At 21.3% G+C, this 23628-nt stretch overlaps 2 protein-coding genes across 5 annotated transcripts in view; one reads left to right on the top strand and one right to left on the bottom strand.

The window, feature by feature from the left end:
* The first annotated feature begins 1897 nt into the window (after positions 1 to 1897).
* LOC122500312 (GATA zinc finger domain-containing protein 14) overlaps positions 1898 to 23628 on the top strand; it is a 45481-nt gene continuing 23750 nt past the window's right edge. The window contains exons 1-6 of one of the 4 annotated variants that reach the window (XM_043609211.1): positions 1898 to 1945; positions 5706 to 5952; positions 10399 to 10483; positions 11598 to 11780; positions 11863 to 11903; positions 14654 to 14813. In XM_043609211.1, coding sequence (XP_043465146.1) covers positions 5950 to 5952; positions 10399 to 10483; positions 11598 to 11780; positions 11863 to 11903; positions 14654 to 14813 — 472 coding nt within the window. In that variant the 5' untranslated portion in view covers positions 1898 to 1945; positions 5706 to 5949. The other 3 variants (XM_043609204.1, XM_043609187.1, XM_043609197.1) reach the window with 3 other exon arrangements.
* Positions 8364 to 10110, bottom strand: LOC122500409 (antimicrobial peptide 1-like). The gene is made up of 2 exons (XM_043609329.1): positions 10061 to 10110; positions 8364 to 8742 (listed from the first exon to the last, which is right to left on the bottom strand). Exon 2 carries the CDS (start codon positions 8726 to 8728, stop codon positions 8501 to 8503), a length of 228 nt encoding a protein of 75 aa, XP_043465264.1. The 5' UTR covers positions 8729 to 8742; positions 10061 to 10110; the 3' UTR covers positions 8364 to 8500.

Here is a 23628-nt window from a genome sequence, read left to right as displayed (position 1 = left end):
ATTCAATTATATTAAAAATTTTTTTTTAAATTCTCGTCAAAATTTCAATTAACTTTATAAAAAATTAAATTCTTGGCAAAATTCTAATTATTTTCAAAAATTTTCCTCAATTCAATGATTTTTAATATCTACTATTTTAATCAAATTTCCTTACTGAAATCAATTATTTATTAAAAAAAAAAATGTCAACAAAATTTTGCTTAAATATTTTTTGCTCAAACAATATCACAGAAATTCAATTATTTACAAAAGTTTAAAAAAATTTCTTCGCAATAATTCAATTATTCTTATAAATAATAAAATTCTTTTTAGGAATTTAATTATTTTCATAAAAAATAAAACTCATCGGAGAATTTTAATTATTTTTAATACAGTTTTAATAGAATTCCTCGAACAATGTAATTATTTAAAAAAAATTTTATTAAAATTCTTCAAAAAATTCAATTATTTACAAAAATTTTGATAAAGTTCTTTCTAAGATTTAAAATTAAAGAAATATTCAATTACTTAATAAATTATTTATTTTTGTATTCAAATAATTGAATTCTAATAGTATTTTCAAATAAATATTGATTTAAAAATGAATTTTAGTTAAAATTTTAGATTATAATCGAATATTAAATGCTTTATAGCATGAATTTTTAGAAATAATTGAATTTTGAAAATGTTTCAATTTCAAACTAAAATCTTTGAAAATCTGAATTTTTCTTTTAACTATAACAATTCGGTAGAAATAATTTTTTTGAAAAACTTAATCGAATTTTTGTTGAAATTATTTGAAGGTTTTATTTTCTAATATATATTTAATTGGAGAATTTTCGAATAATCGAAATTTCAATTAAAATTGAGTTGTAAACAAATGGAATCGAAAGTTCTCAAATAACTTTGTCAAAAATTATTAAAAATAATTGATTCAAAGAAGAATTCTAGTTAAAAACTCGTTAAAATAATAATTAAATTTAAATGATAGAAATAATTTGGAAGAAGTTACAGTAACAATATTCTTATGATATAAAATAATAATTTTATCATTCGGTCATCTTGAATTATTAGATATAAGCTGTTGAATTTTAAAAGGTTTGAATTTGAATTTTTTGAATATCTTAATTCCTGTGGAAAATTAATAATGATTATTTTATAGATGTATTTTATTGATGGATGACGTCTTTGGAGTTGAAGAGCCTCATCTCAACGAAGAGACTTTTGGAAAGGATTAATTGAAAGAGGTCAACGCCTTATATTTTTGGGAGAAATTAATGAAAAATCGACTCTTGATAAAAAAAAAACACAAGCTCTACACAATTGTCTTTGAAACCTTGGACTTTTTTTACTCAACTTCAAGACGTTTCCTTTGATAAATGGAAGGATAATTTCAATATTCAGGTAAATTACAGTATTAATAATAACAATTGCATTGCATTAATTTCTTTTCATTCGAATTTACAATTTTTCTTTGCAAATTGTTTGAAAAAATTATTTTTATTGATAAAAACGAGAAAATTAATATCAAATTTGAAATCTAAAGTCAAATCAGAAAATTATTTGCAAATAACCGTAAATTTTGATGAATTAACTTTGAAAATTTGATCTAAATTATTTTTTAACCGAATATTTTTTGTAAAATGAAATTTCTGCTTGTGATTTGAAAAAAAATCGAAAATGAAAAATGAAAAATTTGCTTTCAAATGAAAGTAAATGAGTTTAATTAAATATATCTTTCATTTCCTGGTCCAATCGGAACATGAGACCCAAGGTGGGGGGAAAAGAAAGAAAATTTGCTCTTTTCTTCTTTTTTTCTTTTTTTTTCGATCTAAAAGCCACCCATGAAAGACTGACGACCGATTCTATAAGGTGTCGCTTTCTGGTGGTCTATTTTTACCGTGAACGGATCAAGCAGTCGAGAAGTTGTAAGCGTCGCTTAGGCATGAATACAAAGCTCAATCCGGTATCGTAATTTATCAATTTTCAGTGTAAAAATCGTGCTTTTTGACTGGAAAGAAAGAAAAGTTCGGTGTTTTCTAAATAAGTAGAGAAAATTTCAATTTTCTTCTTCGATTTCTCATTCCACGTGTAATTGAGAAAAGCAAGAGAGAAAAGTTGATTCTTTTATTTATTGTTTGTTTAAAAATTTGACTTCCGGTGGAGCTTTCGACATTTTACGTTCATTCGCATATGCAGCGCTTGTATGTATTTTTTTTTCTCTTATTTTGTTAATATTACACAACTATTTAGTAAATTACTAATTTAGTAAAAATTATTAGTGAGTCAGAATATGATGGTAAAATATTTAGTACAGTTTTCGTTATTAAATTAAAGTTTTTTCGTTATTAAATTTTTGTTGTTGATTTTTTTTCACATTCTCTCATTGTCCTGTCGATAAAATCGAATCGAAAGTTGGATTGAAAAAAAAAGTTAGTTCCTTATTTCTATTTCTGCTATTCTATTGAAGTATATTGATGATTAGATTGAATTTTCCCCGGCTGGGCAAACTTGTTGTCTATATCTATCTATATATCTCTCCTCACGCTAATGTGAGGTGCAAGAATATATTTTGCAAGATGTAAATCGTGGTTGGGAAGAAGAAGAGGTTTATGTTTTCGCTCGTGGCGAGTGAGAGACGTGTGCGCGTTACAAAGCTTTTAAGCTCAACTTCGACGACTCGCTTTCACGGAGTTACGTAAATCTAAGAGAAACGAAAAAAAAGAGGAGAAAATAAAAGGCCCATAAAAAAAAAGTAGCATCTCGTCAACTTCATTCACGATGAGGAAGACGTCGTTCGATAAGTAAACTCTTTTACTTTGCTTATGATTTTAGTTCGCAAAACGCGCAATCAAAACGCAACCTTCAACATTATTTTATGAGGCTTTTTATTTATATCCCTCTCGCTGCTCACGATGAAATCTCCGTGAATTTCGAAAATTCAAGTTCGAAACTAGAATGACTGCGTGCTTTTTGCGACGTTTTAAAAATGCAGCATCATTCACCTGTTTCTTCTTCTTCTCCTTCGTCTCTTTCTTCTTCTTATTCTCAACACGTTGTTTTCGTTTCATTTTCTGTTTATTTTCCATGGGAAATCCCCTTGATGTTCTGTTATCGAATATTAATTCATGAAAGACGTTTAATTAAACTCATTACTAATTAATAATTTTTATCTTAAAATATTGATTCAAAATACGAAATCGAAAGTGGATTTTTGTTTTTTGAAAATTGAAAAACTAATTAATAATTTTTATTGTAGAATATTGACTCAAAATACTGAATTGAAACTGGATTTTTGTTTTTTGAAAATTGAAAAACTAATTAATAATTTTTATTGTAGAATATTGATTCAAAATACGAAATCGAAAGTGGATTTTTGTTTTTCGAAAATTGAAAAACTATTAAATAATTTTTACCGTAAAATATTGACTCAAAATACCGAATTGAAAGTGGATTTTTGTTTTTTGAAAATTGAAAAACTATTAAATAATTTTTATCGTAAAATATTGACTCAAAATACTGAATTGAAAGTGGATTTTTGTTTTTTTTTGTAAATTGAAAAATAAGGGAAAGAAGAATTGCTAAAAATAATACAAGTGATTGATTTCTTTCTGATTACAAATGCGGAGTTTTCAAAAGTTGATTTAATGCTGAGAATTAAATCGTCAGGCGTGAATTTAAAAGTTTTTTCTTTAACTATACAATTTATATTTATAGCTGCAGATCGAAGATGTATTTTAAAAACTAATTTACTAATTTTGTTCTTCTGATTTTTTCTTCGAATTTTTGAGAATGTTAAATACGCATTTTGACGCCCTGCTTTTTCAGATAAATGAGATTGTTATTTTCAAGTAGAGGTCGCAGCTGCTGAATGACAAGGACTCGTAAAATTAAATATTTATTTCAATTTTAATTAAATTTTAATTTTATTCAACTTGAATTTTAATTAAATTTAATTTTATTCAAGTTCGATTTTAATTAATTTCAATGTTATTAAATTTCAATTGGAATCGAATTTCATAGTTTCTTGAAAAGGTTTTTTAAATAAATAAAATACAAATAATGACATTATTATTTTTTATTTTGTTATTGGCTTTAATTTTTCACACTCTAGAAGTTCTAGTAAATTTTTTTCAGTCAGCAGCTGCTTTTAATTAAATTTGACGCTGCAGTCATTATTATTTTTGGATAGTTGAAGTTTTTCTAAAATTAATTTTTTTTTCATTGTAGAAAGAAACTACTTCCATCGAGTTTTAAAATTTAAATATAAAGTAGAATTCACGTTTTATAATTTCAATATTTATTAAAATTGGTTTGCAAAATTTTTCATGTATAAAATCTAAAATTTCAGGTTTGAAAGTACATTTCGAGAAGGAAAGACAGAAAGAAAGAAGAAAAAATATATTGCGTATGACAAGCAATGAAAGTCTTCTGACGAATAGAGCAATATTTATCAGCGATAAACCATAAATGCATTTTTACTGAAAACTCGTATAGAGGGGAATTTTTTTTTTATAAAAAGAATGGAAATTGAGGATTTGCAATATTCTGATCTCGATTTTCTCATCGAGTCTCTGTGGTCCGTTGAAACTGAGTGCGGTTGCTATACGTATTACGTTACAACAGATAAATTTAGCGATTCTTTTACATAGAACTTGGTTGTACCGATGCCAATACCGCAACACGGAATTAATTGGCCTCTTGAATAGCAACCAATGCACATAATCTCTTATCAATCATTGTTAAAGTCCTTTTTCCAAAAATTCTCATTTTCTCTTACTTAATTCTCACATAGCTGGCAACTATTTCATTCAGTTATTTACATTTTCCACAAGGAAAGCGTATTCAATTTATTGCAAATACTTCCTTCATGAGAAGAATATATTATTGAAATACCCATTAATTTTCACTTAATTTGACAGAATAGTCACTTATTCATTAGCAGGGTTGCGACAGAAATTTAATTTAATTTTTCCCTGATTTCCAGACAAAATTTTCATTTTTTCCCTAATCATACAGAATATTCCGATTCACTCTAAAAATTATTAGATACTCAAAAAAGAGTCCATTACATTTATTTACGAATTTCTGTAATTGGAAAATCAACTTCTTTTTTAAATAAAATATTTAATCAATTATTAAATAATATAAAAAAAATAGGAATTGAGATTTCTACCAAAAATTTTAACTGAAATTCATTTTTAAATTAATTTTTATTAAAAAATTCCATGAGAATTAAACTATTTTAATACAAAAAAATAATTTATTAACAAATTAAATGTTTTTTAAAATTGAATTCTGATAGAAAATTTTATCCATTTTTTAAATGATTGAATTCTTTCGACGAATTTGCATACGATTTTTAAAAACGTTCATTGAAGAATTCGATTATTTTAATTATTACAAATAATTAAAATTCTGCGATGAGATTAAAAACTGAAATTTTCTAAAATTTTAAAAACTAAAACCTTTTGAAGTTTATCTATTTGTGAACATTGTAAACGCAACTCTTTTTAAAATTCAATTAATTCGAAAAAATATTTATTTTTGACAATAAGGGTTTTTGATTTTTCAAATTGTTAATATTGTGAATTTGAATAGAATTTCCCATTGACCCAGTGCGGAGGAACTAATTTTAGAGAGACCGATAGATATATTATAAACACGTGTTATTGTTCCTTTATAAACGTCTGTTTTATTTAATTTTATTTTTGTCTTTTTCACAGTCCCAGTAATACAAGACGGAATATTTTGAGTAATTCATCTTACAATTACACATCGACTGTAAATAAAGATGCAGATTACAAACGTCTGAATTACAAATCCCAGGAGAGCAGCAGTTTTCTACAAAAAAGTGTCTCAGCAGACAATGTTGTAGTTCGCACAAGGGGATTTAAACCCTCCGACAGACACGATCCAGCGAAACGAAATTTTCTCGAAAAACTCACTTCTAAAATACTTCACTTCGATATGGTAAGTTTTTTTCATTTACATATATTATATAAACATTAATTACAGGCTTCGCACTCATCTACTTCACTACTTTAAATTCGCTAATACTAGAAATAAAAAAAACTATTCTCAAAAATTATAATCAAATTCTTTGAAAAGATTCAATTATTTGCAAAAAATTGTCGAAATTCAATTATTTTCAATATCTAGTATTTTCATAAAATTTTGCAAAAAAATTCAATTATTAAAAAAAAATGTTGAAATTCATCAAAAATTCAATTTTTCCATAAATAATAAAATTTCCACATAAATTCAATTAATTTTGAATCGCATTTTCAAAAAAATTTTGAAAAAATCAATTATTTAACAAACTTTTTATATAATTCTTCACAATAATTCAATTACTTTCACTAATAATAACATTTTTCTTGGAAATACAATTATTTAAAAAAATTTTTTGATAAAATTCTAAACAAGAATTCAATTATTTTCACAATTAATAAAACTCATTGAAAAATTTCAATTATTTTTAATACTATTTTAAATTAATTAATCGAAAAATTCCATTATTTTCACAAATAAAGTTTTCTACAAGAAATTAAATTATTTAAAATAAAATTTTCATAATATTTACTATATTTCGAAACAATTAATTATTTAAAACAATGTTTATAAAATTCTTATGAAGAAATTCAATTATTTTCAAAAATAACAAAATTTTTCACAGAAATTCAATTTTTTTAAAAACATTTTAATAAAATTTGTCGCAATAATTCAATTATTTTCATAAATATAATAAAATTTTTCTCAGGAATTCAATTATTTTTGAAAATTTTAATAGAATTCTTAACAACTATTCAATTATTTTCATAAATAACAAAATTCATCGTATAGGATTTCAATTATTTTTAATAAAATTTTACAGGAATTGCTCAAAAAATGTAATTATTCTTAAGAATTTAATTTCAATTCCTCCAAAATATCAATTATTTAAAAAAAGAATATTTTTTAAAAATTCTTTAAAAGAATTCAATTGTTTTCAAATATTTAAATAAAATTGTTCGAAAGAAATTAATTATTTTAAATACAATTTTAATTTAATTTTTTTGAAATAATTCAATTATTCTTTTAGATTTTAATAAAATTCTTTGCAAAATTCAATTATTTTCATAAATAACGATATTCAACACAAGAATTCAATTATTTTTAAAAGTAATAAATTTATTCTTAGAAATTCAATTATTTTAAAACATTCTAATAAATTCGTTAGCAAGAGTTCAATTATTTTCATAAATATAAGAAAATTCTTCTCAGGAATTCAATTATTTTTGAAAATTTTAATAGAATTCTTAGCAGCTATTCAATTATTTTCATAAATAATAAAATTCATTGCAGGATTTTAATTATTTTTAATACAATTTTACAAGAATTGCTCAAAAAATATAATCACTCTTAAAAATTTAATTTCAATTCCTCCAAAAAATTAATTATTTATAAAAAGAATATTTTTTTTAAATTCTTTGAAAGAATTTAATTGTTTACAAAAATATTGGAATTTTTCAAAGGAATTCAATTAGTTTCAAATATTTTAATAAAATTGTTCGAAAGAAATTAGTTATTTTAAATACAATTTTAATTAAATTTTTTTGAATTAATTCAATTATTCTTTTAGATTTTAATAAAATTCTCTTCAAGAATTCAATTATTTCGACAAATAATAAAATTATGCAAAATTCAGTTATTTTCAAAAAAAAAAAATTTACTAAAATACCACACAGACTTTGAATTATTGTCAAAAATTTTAATACAATTCTTTGTAAAATTTAATTATTTTTCAAAACTTTTCGCAATTTAATGATTTTCCATATCAACTATTTTCATAAAATTTCCAAACAGAATTCAATTATTTAAAATTTTTTTTGTAAAAATCTTCGTAAGAATTCAATTCTTTTCATGAATAATAAAAATTTCTCCGTAATTCAATTATTTAAATTAGAATTTGCATAGAATTAGTCGAAAGAAATGAATTAATTAAAAATTTTTAGTAAATTCTTCGCAAGAATTAAATTATTTTTATAAATATTTAAATTCATTCATGAATAATAAAATTCTTTTCGGGAATAAAATTTATTAGCAGGATAAGAAAGAAGTAAATATTTTTGATGAAAATTAGGAAAAAGTCAGGAAAATAAAAAATAGAATGGAATTTTTGTCAGTTTTGTGAAGTTTCTAAAACGAGTTTTTTTTTGTGGTCAAGTTTAATTTTTCGATAGCTACTTTTTACTACTTTTTTTTAGTTTAATAGCTATTTTTTGCAACTTTTTTAAAATTAATTATCGAGCGCGAAGTCTGTAATTATTTTATTTGCAGGAATTTTAGAATTTTTTTAGAGAGGAAAAAATTGTAGATGGAAGAGTAATAAAAATAATGGATGCGTTTTTATGGCCATTTATTGAATGACATTTTTTTTTAAATGTACACCAATTATTCTTGATATAAGAAACATCGCAAGTAATTTAATTACATCGAATGTTTCGTTTGTTGTAAAGAAAAGTGGTAAAATTGTTATTTAAGCTTCAGAAGGAGGAAGTGTTGGTGGTTGGTCGCGGTCACGACAGTAGCCTTCGGTCCATCCTTCTTGTTGATAACAAAATGTTGAACAACAATTGCCCCAAGCTCCGGTCCATTGGCACCGACCACCGTTTCGAATACACCGTGATGGCTGTCCCAATGCACTGGGTGCAATAATCATCAAAAACGTTGCTAACAAAATTAATGAAACTCTCAATGCGGCCATTTTTTCAAGTTTTCCTGCGGGAAATTATTTTTTAAAAAAATTAATTAAGTTCTTTGCAAAAATTTAATTAGTATTAAAAATTGTAATAAAATTCTTCACGACAATTTAATTATTTTCAAAAATTTTTAGAAAATGAATTATATTCAATATCTACTATTTAAATAAAATTTCCTAAAATAATTCAATTATTTAAAGTTAAAATTTTAAGTAATAATTGAATATTAAATGCGTTTTTGTTATTATTCTAAAAAATTGTAATAACATTTTGGAGAAACAATTCAAAAAATTTTAATGAAAATTTTTCCATCTATTCAAATGTTTTATAAAATTTTGCGCAAGAATTCAATTATTTAAAAGAAATTTAGTAAATTTCTTCTCAAAAATTTTAAAATGAATTTTTAAATAAATTCCTCATAAAATGCAATTGCTCTTAAAAATGTTTATTAAAATTCTTTGAAAGAATTGAATTATTTACAAGAATTTTGATATAATTTGTTCATTAGAATTTAATAATTATATTTTTAATTAAAGTTCTTGAAAGAATTTTATTGTCAAAAAAAAATTTTAATGAAATTGTTTTCAAATAATTTTTTATGATTTCTGTGTGAAGAATCGAGAAAAGTTCATTTTTGAGCCATTTTGAATTAAATCGTAACTTTTGTTTAAAAAAAGAAATTTTTTTCGTTTATAATATTGCTTAAAAATATTATTAACTGATAGTGAAGAATCACCTATAAATAATATTTTATTAAAGAATAAAGTTTATAATAGAGAAAAATTTATTTGTTAAGACATTTTGTTTTTATTTTTATTTCATCGAATTTCTATTTAATAAAATACGTAATTTTTTCTTTTAAATTCACACTACAAATCTTATGCCAGAAATTATAGTTTGGACAATTGCCAATATTAATTCGTATTTAAATGAAAGCTTTCAACAGATGGAAATTCACAAGTGAAATAATTATTCCAATATTTTGAAACTTTGAACAACTAGAAATTCTGTTTTACAAAAATTGATTCAACAAATATTTTCTAAACTTTCTTTGCTCCTAAAAAAGGTACAAAAATAGTAAGAAATTTTGTGTTTATAATTTTTGAAGTAAAAATACAGAAAGAAAATCAATTATAGTTAAAAATTATTTATCTTCAAGTCTTTATTACCTAAAAAATTTAATGAAAACTGATTTTAGTAGTAAATAATTAAACAGAAAGTTTTAATTAAAAGAAATTGAACACGAACGTTAAATTCGTTTTTTTGTACCTTTTTTGGGAGCGCGTCACAAGTAAATTCGCTAAATAGAAAATTTAGATATAATATAAGTTATTTACCTTTATTTGAAGTGAGAAGAAACAAGATATTGAAAAACGTTTACAATTTTGTGATGAACTGTAATATTTTTTTCGCTTTTTATACTCAAAAAGTAAGATAAAATATTGCAGTAAAAAATACTTTCCTTATTATTTTTGGATTACATGTCAATTTTGAGGGATTATTTTGACACGTTTGTAAATAGGAATAACCACTTTATTCAAAAATGTTAAAAATAATATTAGAAAAGTAAAAAAAGAGAAAACATCTTTTACATGAAAAATATAACTGAAATTATTTGTCTATTTACAATTACAATTTTTACTGATGGAAACATTTTTTTTTTGTTTAATTCTAGGAAAGCGGAGAGAGGACTCCAATAAATTTACAAAAATTGCTCACTCCAGCTACAGATGGAAATGAAAAGACGCACGTTAAAAATAGTAAGTTCATAAAATCACTTTATTTCTTTTTCTAGTTTCATTATTATCATCATTTGTAATTCATTTTTTTTTTCATTTTTTCTTTGAAAATATTTTTCACATCACGAGAAATATTGTTTAGCTTCAAGGAAAATGGTTGTGTCGAATTTTTGTTTCAGAAGGTGAAGCTTAATTTTATCCGGAAAATTTAAGTACTCCACTTAAGGAATTTATATTAATTTTTAGAAACAGTTTTCTTTAATATGTAATTAAAACATTTTTGCATGCGTATATTTTTTGTAATTTTTTTTTTTTTTTTTTTGAGAGATTAACTCTTTTAATTAGAAAATAGTGGTTTTAATACTTATTAATTTTTGATATAAAAATACCAAATAGAGAGAAATGAAAATTAATTGATACACATTTACTAGGAATAAACACAACACAATATTAATACTAGAATTTCGCTTTTTCGTAACATTCCATGTACTTTCATATTACTTCTAAAGTATATGTCTGGTTAATTAACATCGTTACATGCAATTCTAGACATCGACAATAATTTTATTCTGTTCCACACAATTAATCGAAAGTTTATTTTTGTTTTCGGTTCAACATCCGTGACGCGCTCTTAAGAAAAAAAATGTCAAAAAATTTTAGTTTGTGTTCATTATTTTTGACAAGAAAATTAAGAAAAATACACAAAGAGGATTTACTCTAAATTTATAAATTACTAAAATAATTGATAAAAACTGATTTTAGTTTTAATTAAACAAGAATAATTAAACAGTTTAATGGAAATTTTTGTTTAAGGTAAAAGTAACACAAGTTTAAAGTACTTTTGTACGAAAGGGTTTATTGAAACCCATTTATGTTCAAAATAAATAAAGTGATTTGCTTTTATCTTTCTTCAGAGCGCGTCATTTGTAATTTATATTTTAGTAAATTTCTTTTAAATCCTTTAAATAAAAATAATTTATGTTATTAATTATTAATTCAATGTCAAGTTTAATAAACTTTTCTATTTTCTTTTTTTTGTGTAAAATCTTCATGTGGAATTGGAGTTTAGATTTTTTAATGGAAAATATTTTTTAAACGTTTATAATACTTTTTATTTATTAATTATATTTTTTTCAAGAAAAAATGTTCGCCTCTTCGTACTTCTACGCTCCCTCTCATCCAACGGTCGAGGATCAAGTAGAATTAGCCCGAAGAATTTCAAATTCATTGAGCGATGTGAAGAATATGAAAAGCAAAGGACAATCGATGTATGTCAATCGAAAAAAACGATCTGTAAAGTGGATTCACGAGGGCAATGGTTTGTATTATATATTGTGTTTTAAAAAAAAGTAATCAACTTAATTATTTAAAGGAGAAATTAAAATTTTTAATTTTTTCAGGAACTGAAGAGGAAGACGACTCTTCTACTCCGTTGCATAAGGTAAATTTTAAGGGTTTTGTCACAAAAATTTACTTTGTTTTTAATTCACTTTTCCCTGATTTCTAGCCATTTTTATTTTTTCCATAATTCTAAAGAATATTCTGATTCAGTTTCTAAAAATAATGACTAAAAGAAAAAAAAGTTTGAAAACCTTTAATTGCTAATTTCTAAAATTGGAAATTATTCCAAAACATCAATAACTTCTTTTTTAAATAAATATTTAATCATTATTATTTTTTCATAGGAATCAAGATTTCAAACCAAAAAATTAAATTATTTATAAGAATTTTCTTACTGTAATTTCTTCAAAATTAATTTCATCATTTCAATTCAATTATTATTTTCTGGAATTTTTAACTAAAATTCTTTTTTAAATAAATTATTTTTAATAGTTTTTGACAAAGTTTTTTAACAATTTTCAAATACATTTGTTAACAATTTAATTTTACGTGAAATTTCGATTATTCGGAAATTCTTCAGTTAAATATATTTTAGATAATAAAAACTTCAAATAATTTCAATAGAATCGGAATTAAAATTAAAAAAAAAAATTAGTTGCTATAATGAAAAGTATGAAAAATTCAGATTTTCGAATATTTGAGTTAGAAACCTTTTCAAAAATTCAATTATTCATAAAAATTGATATTATTTGTAATTTCTCTAAAATTCCATTTTTTTTAGAGATTTTAACTAAAATTCTTCTATATAAATGCATTATTTTTAATAATTAAGTAAATATATTTTAAAAAATAGAAACTAATTTAAAAAAAATTTAAATAATCAAAATTTTTCAAAATTCTATGTTCTTTAAAATTTCTAATTGAATTAATTTGAATTTCACGTTTTCTAAAAGTAAAAATAATTGAAATTCTGCAAAGAAATTTATTAAAATTTTTAAGAATAATTTAATTTTGATATTTTATTAAAATTGTATTGAAAATAATTATATTCTTGCAAAGTATTTGAAAATAATTTAAATTCTACAGGTAAATTTATAAAAAATTTTAAGAATAATTGAATTCTTTTGAGAAATTTTATTGAAAATAATTGAATTCATGCAAAAAAATCAAAATAATTGAAATTCCGCAAAGAAATTTATTAACATTTTTAAGAATAATTTAATTTAAACATTTTATTAAAATTTTATTGAAAATAATTGAATTCCTACAAAAAATATTACAATAATTGAAATTTAGACAAAAAATTTATGAAAAATTTTAAGAATAATTGAATTCTTTGGAAAAATTTTATTGAAAATAATTGAATTCATGCGAGATATTCAAAATAATTGAAATTTCGCAAAGAAATTTATCAACATTTTTAAGAATAATTGAATTCAGATATTTTTTTAAAAATTGAATTGAAAATAATTGAATTCTTGTAAAGAATTTTAAAAATAATTGAAATTTCGACGAGAACTTTATGAAAATTTTTGAGAATAATTGAATTTTTCGAGAAATTTTATTAAAAATGATTGAATTTAGGGGAAAAATTCTAAATAATTAGAATTCTGCAAATAAATTTATCAACATTTTTAAGAATAATTGAATTCATATATTTTTTTAAAATTGAATTAAAAATAATTGAATTCCTACAAAAAATATTATAATAATTGAAATTTAGACTTTTGTCTAAATTTCTAAATTTTTGTCTAAAATATTTCTTAAATTTTTAAATTTTTGAAAATTTTTAAGAAAAGTTAAATTCTTTGGAGCGATTTTATTAAATATAATTGAATTCATATTAGAAATTCAAAACTATTGGAATTCTGCAAAGAAATTTTTTAACATTTTTAAGAATAATTGAATTCAGATATTTTTTTAAAATTGTATTGAAAAAAATTGAATTCTTTGCAAAGAATATTCAATTATTAAAGAATATTAAAATAATAATTAAAATTTAGACCAAAAATTTATGAAAAATTTTAAGAATTACTGAATTCTTTGGAGAAATTTTATTGAAAATAATTAAATTCATGTGGATAATTCAAAATAATTGAAATTAGGTACGGAAAGAAATTTATAAAAATTTTTAAGAATATTTGAATTTGTTTGAGAAATTTTAGTGAAAGTAATTGAAATTCTGCTAAGAAATTTATCAAAAATTTTAAGAATTATTATTGAAATCTTTCGAGAAATTTTATTGTAAATAATTCAAATTTTTCTAAAATTTCAAATTCATACCTTTTGAAATTAAATTATTTATGAAAATTGTAAATGCAACTCTTATATTTAATTCAATTATTTTAAAAATTTTCAAGTAAATTTACTTTTTAAAATTTTCAAGTAAAATTATTGATTAAAAATTTTATAAATAATAATTTTATGATAGTTGTTCAAGAATAAAGTTATTTCAAAAGAAATTATTGTCTGAACTAGAAATAATTGTACATTTTGTTTCAGAATTCGTGGTAATTTCATAGTTTATAAGGCAAACAAAAAATACACAAAAATTCAGAATTTTCTTAAGAATTCTAAAAATTAAATTTTTTCCAGTACTTTTAATAAAAATTCCTGATTTTCCTCTAATTTCTCTGATTAATTCTTTTCTTTCTGAATTCTCTGATTTTCTCGCCCTTTGGCAATCCTGAATAAAGTAAAAGAAAATAATTTTTACCTTATCTAGTTTTATTTATAGAGTTTTTTTATTAATTGGAAAATAATGTTTTTCGCAAAATACTTAATATTTTATTTATTTATTTATAATAACCAAACTTCCTAGAGAGAAAATAATTTGAAATCTTCTTTCAGGACAAACTTTCTTTGAAGTGTTTAATGAATCCTTGCGGAAAGGTCCTCGACATTAATGGAATTCAGGCTCTGGGAGAGGAAGTTAATATTGAATCATTTCCTTCTCATCCGGAAAAGCTGTTCGATATTGTTCGTGACTTGAATAATCAAAGAGGCCGGGGTAAGTGAAACGTTAAATTTTTCTACGATAGCTCATCGAAGCTTTTCTAATTTTTATTTCCATGAGAGTTTTTTTTTAAATTAAAAAAAAATTTATTTCTACGAGATTTACATGAAAGAAATTGAATTTAAACAAAAACAATTCTTCTCTCTTCCATAAATTCATTTAAATCATCTGCATTGTTATGTGAGGAACTTATGATTAGATTAAAAATAGAATTTTTTATAAACTTCAAGTCATAAATAAAGAGATAAAACGTTGCTTTAATCTACTACTATACGTATTGACAAACAGATAATAATGTTGCATTTTTTTGTTTCTTCAATTGATTAAACATTTATTATGGCCATGAACTTCGAAAGTACAATGATATTTTTTTCAATTTGCTATGAATTCAAAAATTACGAAATTTTTTTTTCTATGCCAATTGAAAAAAAAATATTAAAAATGACATTTAAATTTAAATATATTTTTAAAGTCGCTATTTTTCGCTATAACTGAAAATAAACTGCGGTGACAAATTAAAAATAAGTTTCCTTCTTTCTGTCAAGAGACTGTCTCATTAAACAAACAGAAATATTTGCAGTGAAAAAACATTTTTATTGTTTTTTTCCTTTCTTATGTAATTAAAAAACAGTTGGACAAAAACAGTTTAGGAAAACAATACGATAGTTTATCGAAAAAAATAAATAAGGGAAACGATTTTTATTTTACTTTCAATTATTTTTATGAATAGTAAATTTTTTATACAAAAATTCAATTATTTTGATAAATAGTAAATTTTTTATACAAAAATTAATTTATTTTGATAAATATTAAATTTTTCATACAAAAATTCAATTATTTTTATAAATAGTAAATTTTCCATACAAAAATTCAATTATTTTTATAAATAGTAAATTTTTTGTACAAAAATTCAATTATTTTTAAAAAATTTTAGTAAAACAATTACAGTGGAACCTCGATTATCCGAACTAACCTAGGCACGGCCTGATTCGGATAATCGAAAATTCGGATAATAGAGGTTTTAATGTTTTTCATAATTAAAGTAAAAAAATTGGACAGTTGAACTATATGTACATATTTAATTTAATACATTTTTCAAAGATATATAAGTATATATATTAATTTATAATAATATATTAATAAAACACAATATATGATTTTTTTAAGACTTTTTTGGCATAAACAAACATAAGTAATAAAATAAATAGAGAAAATAAATTTTAAAATTCGGATAGCCAAAAAAAAGTTCGGATAATAGAAATTCGGATAAAATGATTTTCGGTTCGGATAATAGAGGTTTCGGATAACAGAGGTTCGGATAATCGAGGTTCCACTGTAGTTAATTAATTGAAATATTAATGGAACAATTAGTTAATTAATTAAAATATTAATTAAATATTTATATAATTATTCGAAATATTCGTTACAAGAATTCAATTATTTTTATATAAATAATAACATTCTTCGGAATAATTCAATTATTTTTATAAATAGTAAAATTTTTTTGCAAAAAATCAATTATTTTTTAAAAAATTTTAATAAAATTTCACAAAAGAATTGAAATATTTTCTAAAATTTTAATATAATCCTTCTAAACAATTCAATTATTTTCAATAAAATTTCGCGAAAGAATTTAATTTTTTTCTTAATTCGTTATAAAATGTTTCAAAAGAATTCAATTATTTTCTAAAATTTTAATAAATCCTTCGCAAGAATTCAAATTATTTTTATACAAATATTAAAATTCTTTGCAGGAATTCAATTATTTTCAAAACCCTTTTAATTGAATTCCTCGGAAGGATTCAAATATTTTCAAAAATTTCCATAAAATTCAATTTCATAAAGAATTTAAAATTCTTTCAAAATAATTCAATTATTCTCAAAAATATTTTTAAATAATTCTATTTGAAAATTAAATTACTTTCAATGCAATTTTTAAATATATTCGTCTAAAAAATTGAAGGAATTCAATTTTTTTTTAAAAATAATAAAATTTGTATGATAAATTCAATTATTTTGAATATACTTAATTTTAATAAATATTTCTATAAAATTCTTCAAAACAATTCAAATATTTTTAAAATTTTAATAAAACCGTCGAAACAATTCAATTTTTTTTTAAATAGTAAAATCTTTGCAAAAATTCAATTATTTTCAATAAATTTCGTGAAATTGAAAATTTTACGAAAGAATTTAATTTTTTAAAAATATTTTTAATAATATTTCACGAAAGAATTCAATTAGTTTCTAAAATTTTAATAAATTCTTCAAAACAAATCAATTTTATTTTAAAATTTTGATAAAATTTTTCGAAAGAATTCAATTATTTTTAAAAATTTTAATTAATCCATCGAATCATTTCAATTATTTTTATAAGTAGTAAAATTCATTGCAAGATTTAAATTGTTTTTTTATAAATAATAAAATTCTTCTCAGGAATTCAATAAGTTTCAATACAATTTTAATAAATTTCAATAATCAAATATTTAATTATAATTAATTAACAGACACGATAATTTGAAAAAGTTAAAAAAAATTCTTTCTTTAATTCATTTATTTTCAAAATTTTTGAATTAAAATTATTCAAGAAATTTCATTATTTTAAAAAAATTCAAAGAAATTCTTCAACAGAATTTAATTATTCTGAAATTTTTTTTATAAAACTCTTTGAAAGAATTCAATGATTTTGAAAAGATTAATTTTTTAATTAAAAGGAAATACAATGATTATTAATATAGATTTTAATTGTCTTATGTTTTTTTTTATTCGAATTGTACTGCTCTCAATAACATTTCATTTACTTAAGAATTGAGGAATTAAAATTAATTAGTCTCGACATAGGCCCCAACGGTGTCCTTCAGGTCGCTCGCAATGTCCTCGACAGCAAGCAATTGGGTCGCCGTCACACTGACGACCAACCTCAGCGCAATATGACATTGCATTGGGCACTAGAACCATTAAGATTGTTGCTAGCAACATGAATAAAGCTCGTAAGATTGCTGCCATTTTTCTCTCCTTTTTTTCTGCAATTTTAAAAAGTGCTATTATTTACCTTTTTGAAAAATGCAATTATTCTCGAAAAATATTATTAAAATTCGTCTAAAGAATTCAATTCTTTAATTATTCTAAAAATAAAAATAAAATTATTATTGAATTCCAGTGAAATTTTTATTATTTATGAAAATAATTAAATGTTTGCATACAATTTTATTAAAAATTTTTTTTAAATAATTGAATTCTTTTTGAGAAATTTTATTAAAATAGTACATATTGAAAATTAGAAAAATGCATTTTATTTTTGAAAATAATTTAAATTAGGACAAGAATTTTTTTTTTGTTATGAAAATAATTGAATTTTGGAGAAGAATTTTGTTATTTATAAAGATAATTGGGATTTTTACGAGAATTTTTTTCAAATTTTGAACATAGTCGAATTTTATAAGAAGAATTTTCTTTTTTTTTAAATAATTGAATTTCTGCAATTATTTGTAATTTCTCCAAAATTGAATTTTTTTAAGTGTTTTCAACTAAAATTTAAATTAAAAAATTTTTTATTTTGTTATTTTTAAAATTTTTAATTTTTATTTAAAAAAGTTATAGTTGTAATTTTTAGAAATATAATTAAAATTTCAATATATTGAAATTATTTAAAATATTTAAATTCCTATGGAAAAATAATTAGGTATTTAAATATTTATTTAGTATGTAATTATTCTTTTTTTTTGAATATAATTTCAGAATTCAGAAATAATGAAAAAATTATCAAATTGGTAACAATAATAGTTTGAAATACAACTTACATTTGAGAAACAGTGATGAACGTTTTTCTAAGTAAATTGAAATTCAACATCACTAAGAGCTTTTATACTCAACTTGACTCATTATCTTCTTAATATTAATGACAAAAAGTAGATGAGAAAATAATAAAAAAAATATTAGAAAATTTTTGTGGCCTTTAGTCTAGAATTGTCGAGATAAAATGATTGACTTTTAATATTATTTATACATTTTCCTTATGAACATATAATAATATGTTCATAAGGAAAAAGATTTTTTCTACATTTTACTATTATATCTGATAATGTAAAATAATATTTTTCTAACAAGATAACGTCAATTTTTAATTAATTGAATTTATTATTATAATTATCATATATTGATTTTGTGGAAAAGATAATAGTTTTTTAAAATGTGATGCGCTCTCTAGAAAGATACCTATAAGTAGGGTTGTCACAGGTCAGGGAAAAGTCAGAGAAATCAGGAAAAAATTAAGGAATTTTTATTAAGTAGAACTAATAAATTATTTGATGAATAATTTTACTTAAATATTTCAAAATGATTGAAGAAATTCAATTATTTTCGAAAAGTAATAAAATTCTTCGTAGAAATTCAATTATGTTCAAGAATTTAAAAAAAATTCTCGTAAAAATTTCAATTATCTTTCAAATTAATAACATTCTTCTCCGAAATTCAATTATGTATTTTCAAAAATTTTAATAAAAATCTTGCAAAATTTCAATTAATTTTAAAACTAATAAAATTCTAAAATTTAATGGAAATTTCACAGAAATTCAATTATTTACAAGTTTTTTTTAATAAATTTTTTCACAATAATTCAATTATTTGCAATTTTTATTATAAATTTCTTCATCATAATTCAATTATTTTCATAAAAAATAAAATTCTTTTAAAGAAATTCTATTATTTTTATAATTAATAAATTTTTTTACAGCGATTCAATTATATTCATAAATAATAAATTTTTACAGGGATTCAATTATTCTCATAATTAATAAAATTTTATGTACAAAATATTTTTTTTTAATTCTCTTTAAAATTCCAATTATCTTTATAATTAATAAAATTCTCCAAAATTTAATCATTTTCAAAACTTTTTTCTTTAAATTCTAGGTAAACATTTAATTATTTTCATAAATAATAAAAATTATACAGGAATTCTATTATTTACAAATTTTTTATAAAATTCTTCGTAATAATTCAATTATTTTCATAAATTATAAAATTCTTCGGAAAAATCCAATTATTTTCACTAAACTTTTAAAAATTTTTAAATTAATGGAGTTTCTTTTTAATAATTTTAATTGAAAATTTTGAAAGCAATTGAATTTTATGAAGAAGAATTTTATTTAAATTGTATTGAAAATAATTGAATTCTTGCGAAGAATTTTACTATTTATAAAAATAATTGAAATGTTTCGAAGAATTTATTATAATTTTAAGAAATATATAATTAAATTATTATGAAGAATTTTATTAAAATTTTTAAATAAAAAAATTGAATTGTTTTGAAGAATTTATTAAAATTTTAGAAAATAATTGAATTCTTTTGTGAAATATTATTAAAAATATTTTTAAAAAATTTAATTCTTTCGTGAAATTGAAAATTTTACGAAATTTATTGAAAATAATTGAATTTTTGCAAAGATTTTACTATTTTAAAAAATAATTGAATTGTTTCGACGGTATTATTAAAATTTTAAAAATATTTGAATTGTTTTGAAGAATTTTATAGATATATTTGAAAATACTTAAATTCTTATGAGAAATTCAATTAAAGTTGTTTCGAAAATAATTAAATTTCTGTAAAAACTTTTATTAAAATCAAGCATATTCAAAATAATAATTGAATTTATCAGAAGAATTTTATTTATTTATTTTTTTTTTGAAAAAAAACTGAATTCCTTCAATTTTTTTGACGAATATGTTTTTAAAATTGCATTGAAAGTAATTTAATTTTTATATAGAATTTTTTAAAAATATTTTTGAGAATAATTGAATTATTTTTGGAGAATTTTAAATTCTTGTTGAAATTGAATTTTATGGAAATTTTTGAAAATAATTAAATTTTCTCGTGTAATTTTATTTTAATTGAATTAAAAATAATTAAATTCCTGTAAAAAATTTTAGTATTTATAAATATAGTTGAATTGTTTCAAAGAATTTATTGAAATTTTAGGAAATAATTGAAATTTATGGAAATATTTTTAAATATTTGAATTCATCCGAGGAATTTAATTCAAATTGTTTTGAAAATAATTGAATTCCTGCAAAGAATTTTACTATTTATTAAATTAATTGAATTTTTGCGAAGAATTTTACTATTTATAAAAATAATTGAATTTTTTCGAAGGATTTATTAAAATTTTAGAAAGAAAATGAATTTTTTCGAAATGTGTTAAATTTTTTTTTTAAATTGAATTCTTCGGAGGAATTTAATTAAAATTGTTTTGAAAATCATTGGATTTTTGTAAAGATTTTACTATTTAAAAAAATAATTGAATTGTTTAGAAGGATTTATTAAAATTTTAGAAAATAATTGAATTCTTTCGTGAAATTTTATTAAAATTTTTGAAAATATGAAGAGTAATAATTAATTTTGTACTTAATAAGTGAATTTTTTAAATTTCGATTATGAAATTATTTAAAAAATTTGCATAACAATAATAAATTGAATATCACGTTTCGCACGTAACATTTGCTAGTTTTAGATAATAATTGAATATTAAAAGGATTATAGCGTGAATTTGTAGAAATAATTGAATTTTGAAAATGTTTCAAATTAAAATCTTTGAAAATCTGAATTTTTCATACTTTTAACTAACAATTCTGTAGAATTAATTTTTTTTGAAAAATTTAATTGAATTTTTGTTGAAATTATTTGGATTTTTTATTTTCTAATTATATAATATATTTAATTGAAGAATTTACGAATAATCGAAATTTCGTAAAATTGAATTGTAAACAAATAGATTTGAAAATTGTCAAAGAACTTTTTCGAAAATTTAAAAAAATAATCGAAGAATTTTAGTTAAAAATTCTTGATAATAATATTTGAATTGAAGTGATAAAAATAATTTTGAAGAAGTCAATAAAATTTCTTAATTTTTATGAGATTTTTGTACCAATAAATTTAAAAATTAAAAGTTTGTGCTTAAGATGAGGAAAATGTTCGGATAAAATTATTCAGAGTTTGGAAAAAAAAGATTTGGAAGCGTCCGCAGCATCTCACAAATGATTTACCTATACCATGAATATTATTGGTCTGTTTTCAAAAATTTGGGAATTCATTAGTTTTTAAAAAAGTTTATTTTTGAGATAAAAAAAAATTGCATATAAAAATTTCTTTACATATTATCACAATGCTTCCTTTTAAGCATTCATTCATTTGTTTTATAAAAAGATTTTGTGACATAGTACAATATTTTTATGCCCCAGAAAAATGAATTACTGAACAAATATTTATAATGTTGATGACCGTGATTTTAAAGCTGAAAAAGGTCCGAAATATGCTTGTCTTTCGAATATTGTAGGCAAAAAAAAAAAAAAAATTTAGTCCCGACATAAGCCCCAACGTTGTCCTGCTCCTCTTTCGCAATGTCCTCGACAGCAAACAATTGGGTCGCCGTCACATTGACGACCAGTTTCAGCGCAATATGACATTGCGTTAGGCACTAGAACCATTAAGATTGTTGCTAGCAACATGAATAGAACTCCGTAACCAGTCATTTCTATTTCTGTAAAATCAATTTCAATTGAGCCATCTGATCATTAATTCTCACCACATTTTTCAATATAGGAACAATGCATTTGTGACAGTTGGTGACAGTTTTGTCAAATTTCACTTAATTTCATGTTGTATTGGGTATTTTTATCGGCAATTCGATTAAATATATAGTACACAAGTTTAATTATAATAAAAATAATGGAGATGAACAAATTATTTTCTTTTTTCTTTTTTTCTTTTTCTTGGGATAAACTTGTCCGAAACTAATGTTTCATATCAATTAAGTATTTTTAACAATTTACCTTTTCAGGGAATGATGTACTTTGCAGAATGTTTGATATTTACCAGCACGACTTGGGGTTTTTATATTCTCCAGTCGACTCATTATCTTGAATTTTCATATAATGTTATCGTACAGAAATAATATAAATTAAAAGTTTCCTTATTTTTTATCAGTTTTCTTGTTTAGTTTAACAGTTGTGTTCATTATTGAACGACACTTGTTAAAAAGAAAACATTTATTTATAGAAAACACTAAATAATAAAAAGAAACGTTTCCTTCACCGTATTGGAAATTAACAGGCATCACAGTTGGTCCCCTTTTCCCCTTTTGTCCCCTTATTTCAATTTTATCCCCTTTTTCATCTTTTTTTGACGACTTGTCACCTTTTTCACCTTTTTTTTCGACGATTTGTCCCCTTTTGTCCCATTATTTCAATTTTATCCCCTTTTTCACGTTTTTTTTTAACGATTTGTCACCTTTTTCCCCTTTTTTTCCTATTTTTTTAAAAATAGTTTTGTTTACAATTTTCATAAATAGATTTAAACTTGAAAAGATTTTAATTTTAAATTTTGTAAAATTTCAATTTTGAATGAATTTCATTAGAAATTCTAAATAATTTAAATTTTTGCAACAATTTTCAAAATGTAAATAATTCTGAAATTAGTTAAGTTTTTTTTTAATATATTTATATAATTAATTATTAAAAATAATGAATTTATCGATGAATTTTAGTTAAAAACACTAAAAAATATCTGAATTTTTAAAAAGTTTCAAATAATTGCAAAAAATTCAATTATTTTCAAAAAGTAATAAGATTCTTCGCAGAAATTCAATTATATTCAAAAATTGAAAGAAATTCTCGTCAAAATTTCAGGTCTCTTTATAAATAATAAAATTCTTCTTCGAAATTCAATTATTTTCACAAATTTTAATAAAATTCTCGGCAAAATTTCAATTATTTTGAAAAATAATAAAATTCTACACATAAATTCAATTATATT

This window comes from Leptopilina heterotoma, unplaced genomic scaffold (assembly GCF_015476425.1).
Source record: "Leptopilina heterotoma isolate Lh14 unplaced genomic scaffold, ASM1547642v1 Lhet_101, whole genome shotgun sequence".
In the NCBI taxonomy this organism is placed as follows: Eukaryota; Metazoa; Arthropoda; class Insecta; order Hymenoptera; family Figitidae; genus Leptopilina; species Leptopilina heterotoma.
This window is presented reverse-complemented; position numbering and strand designations above follow the sequence as displayed.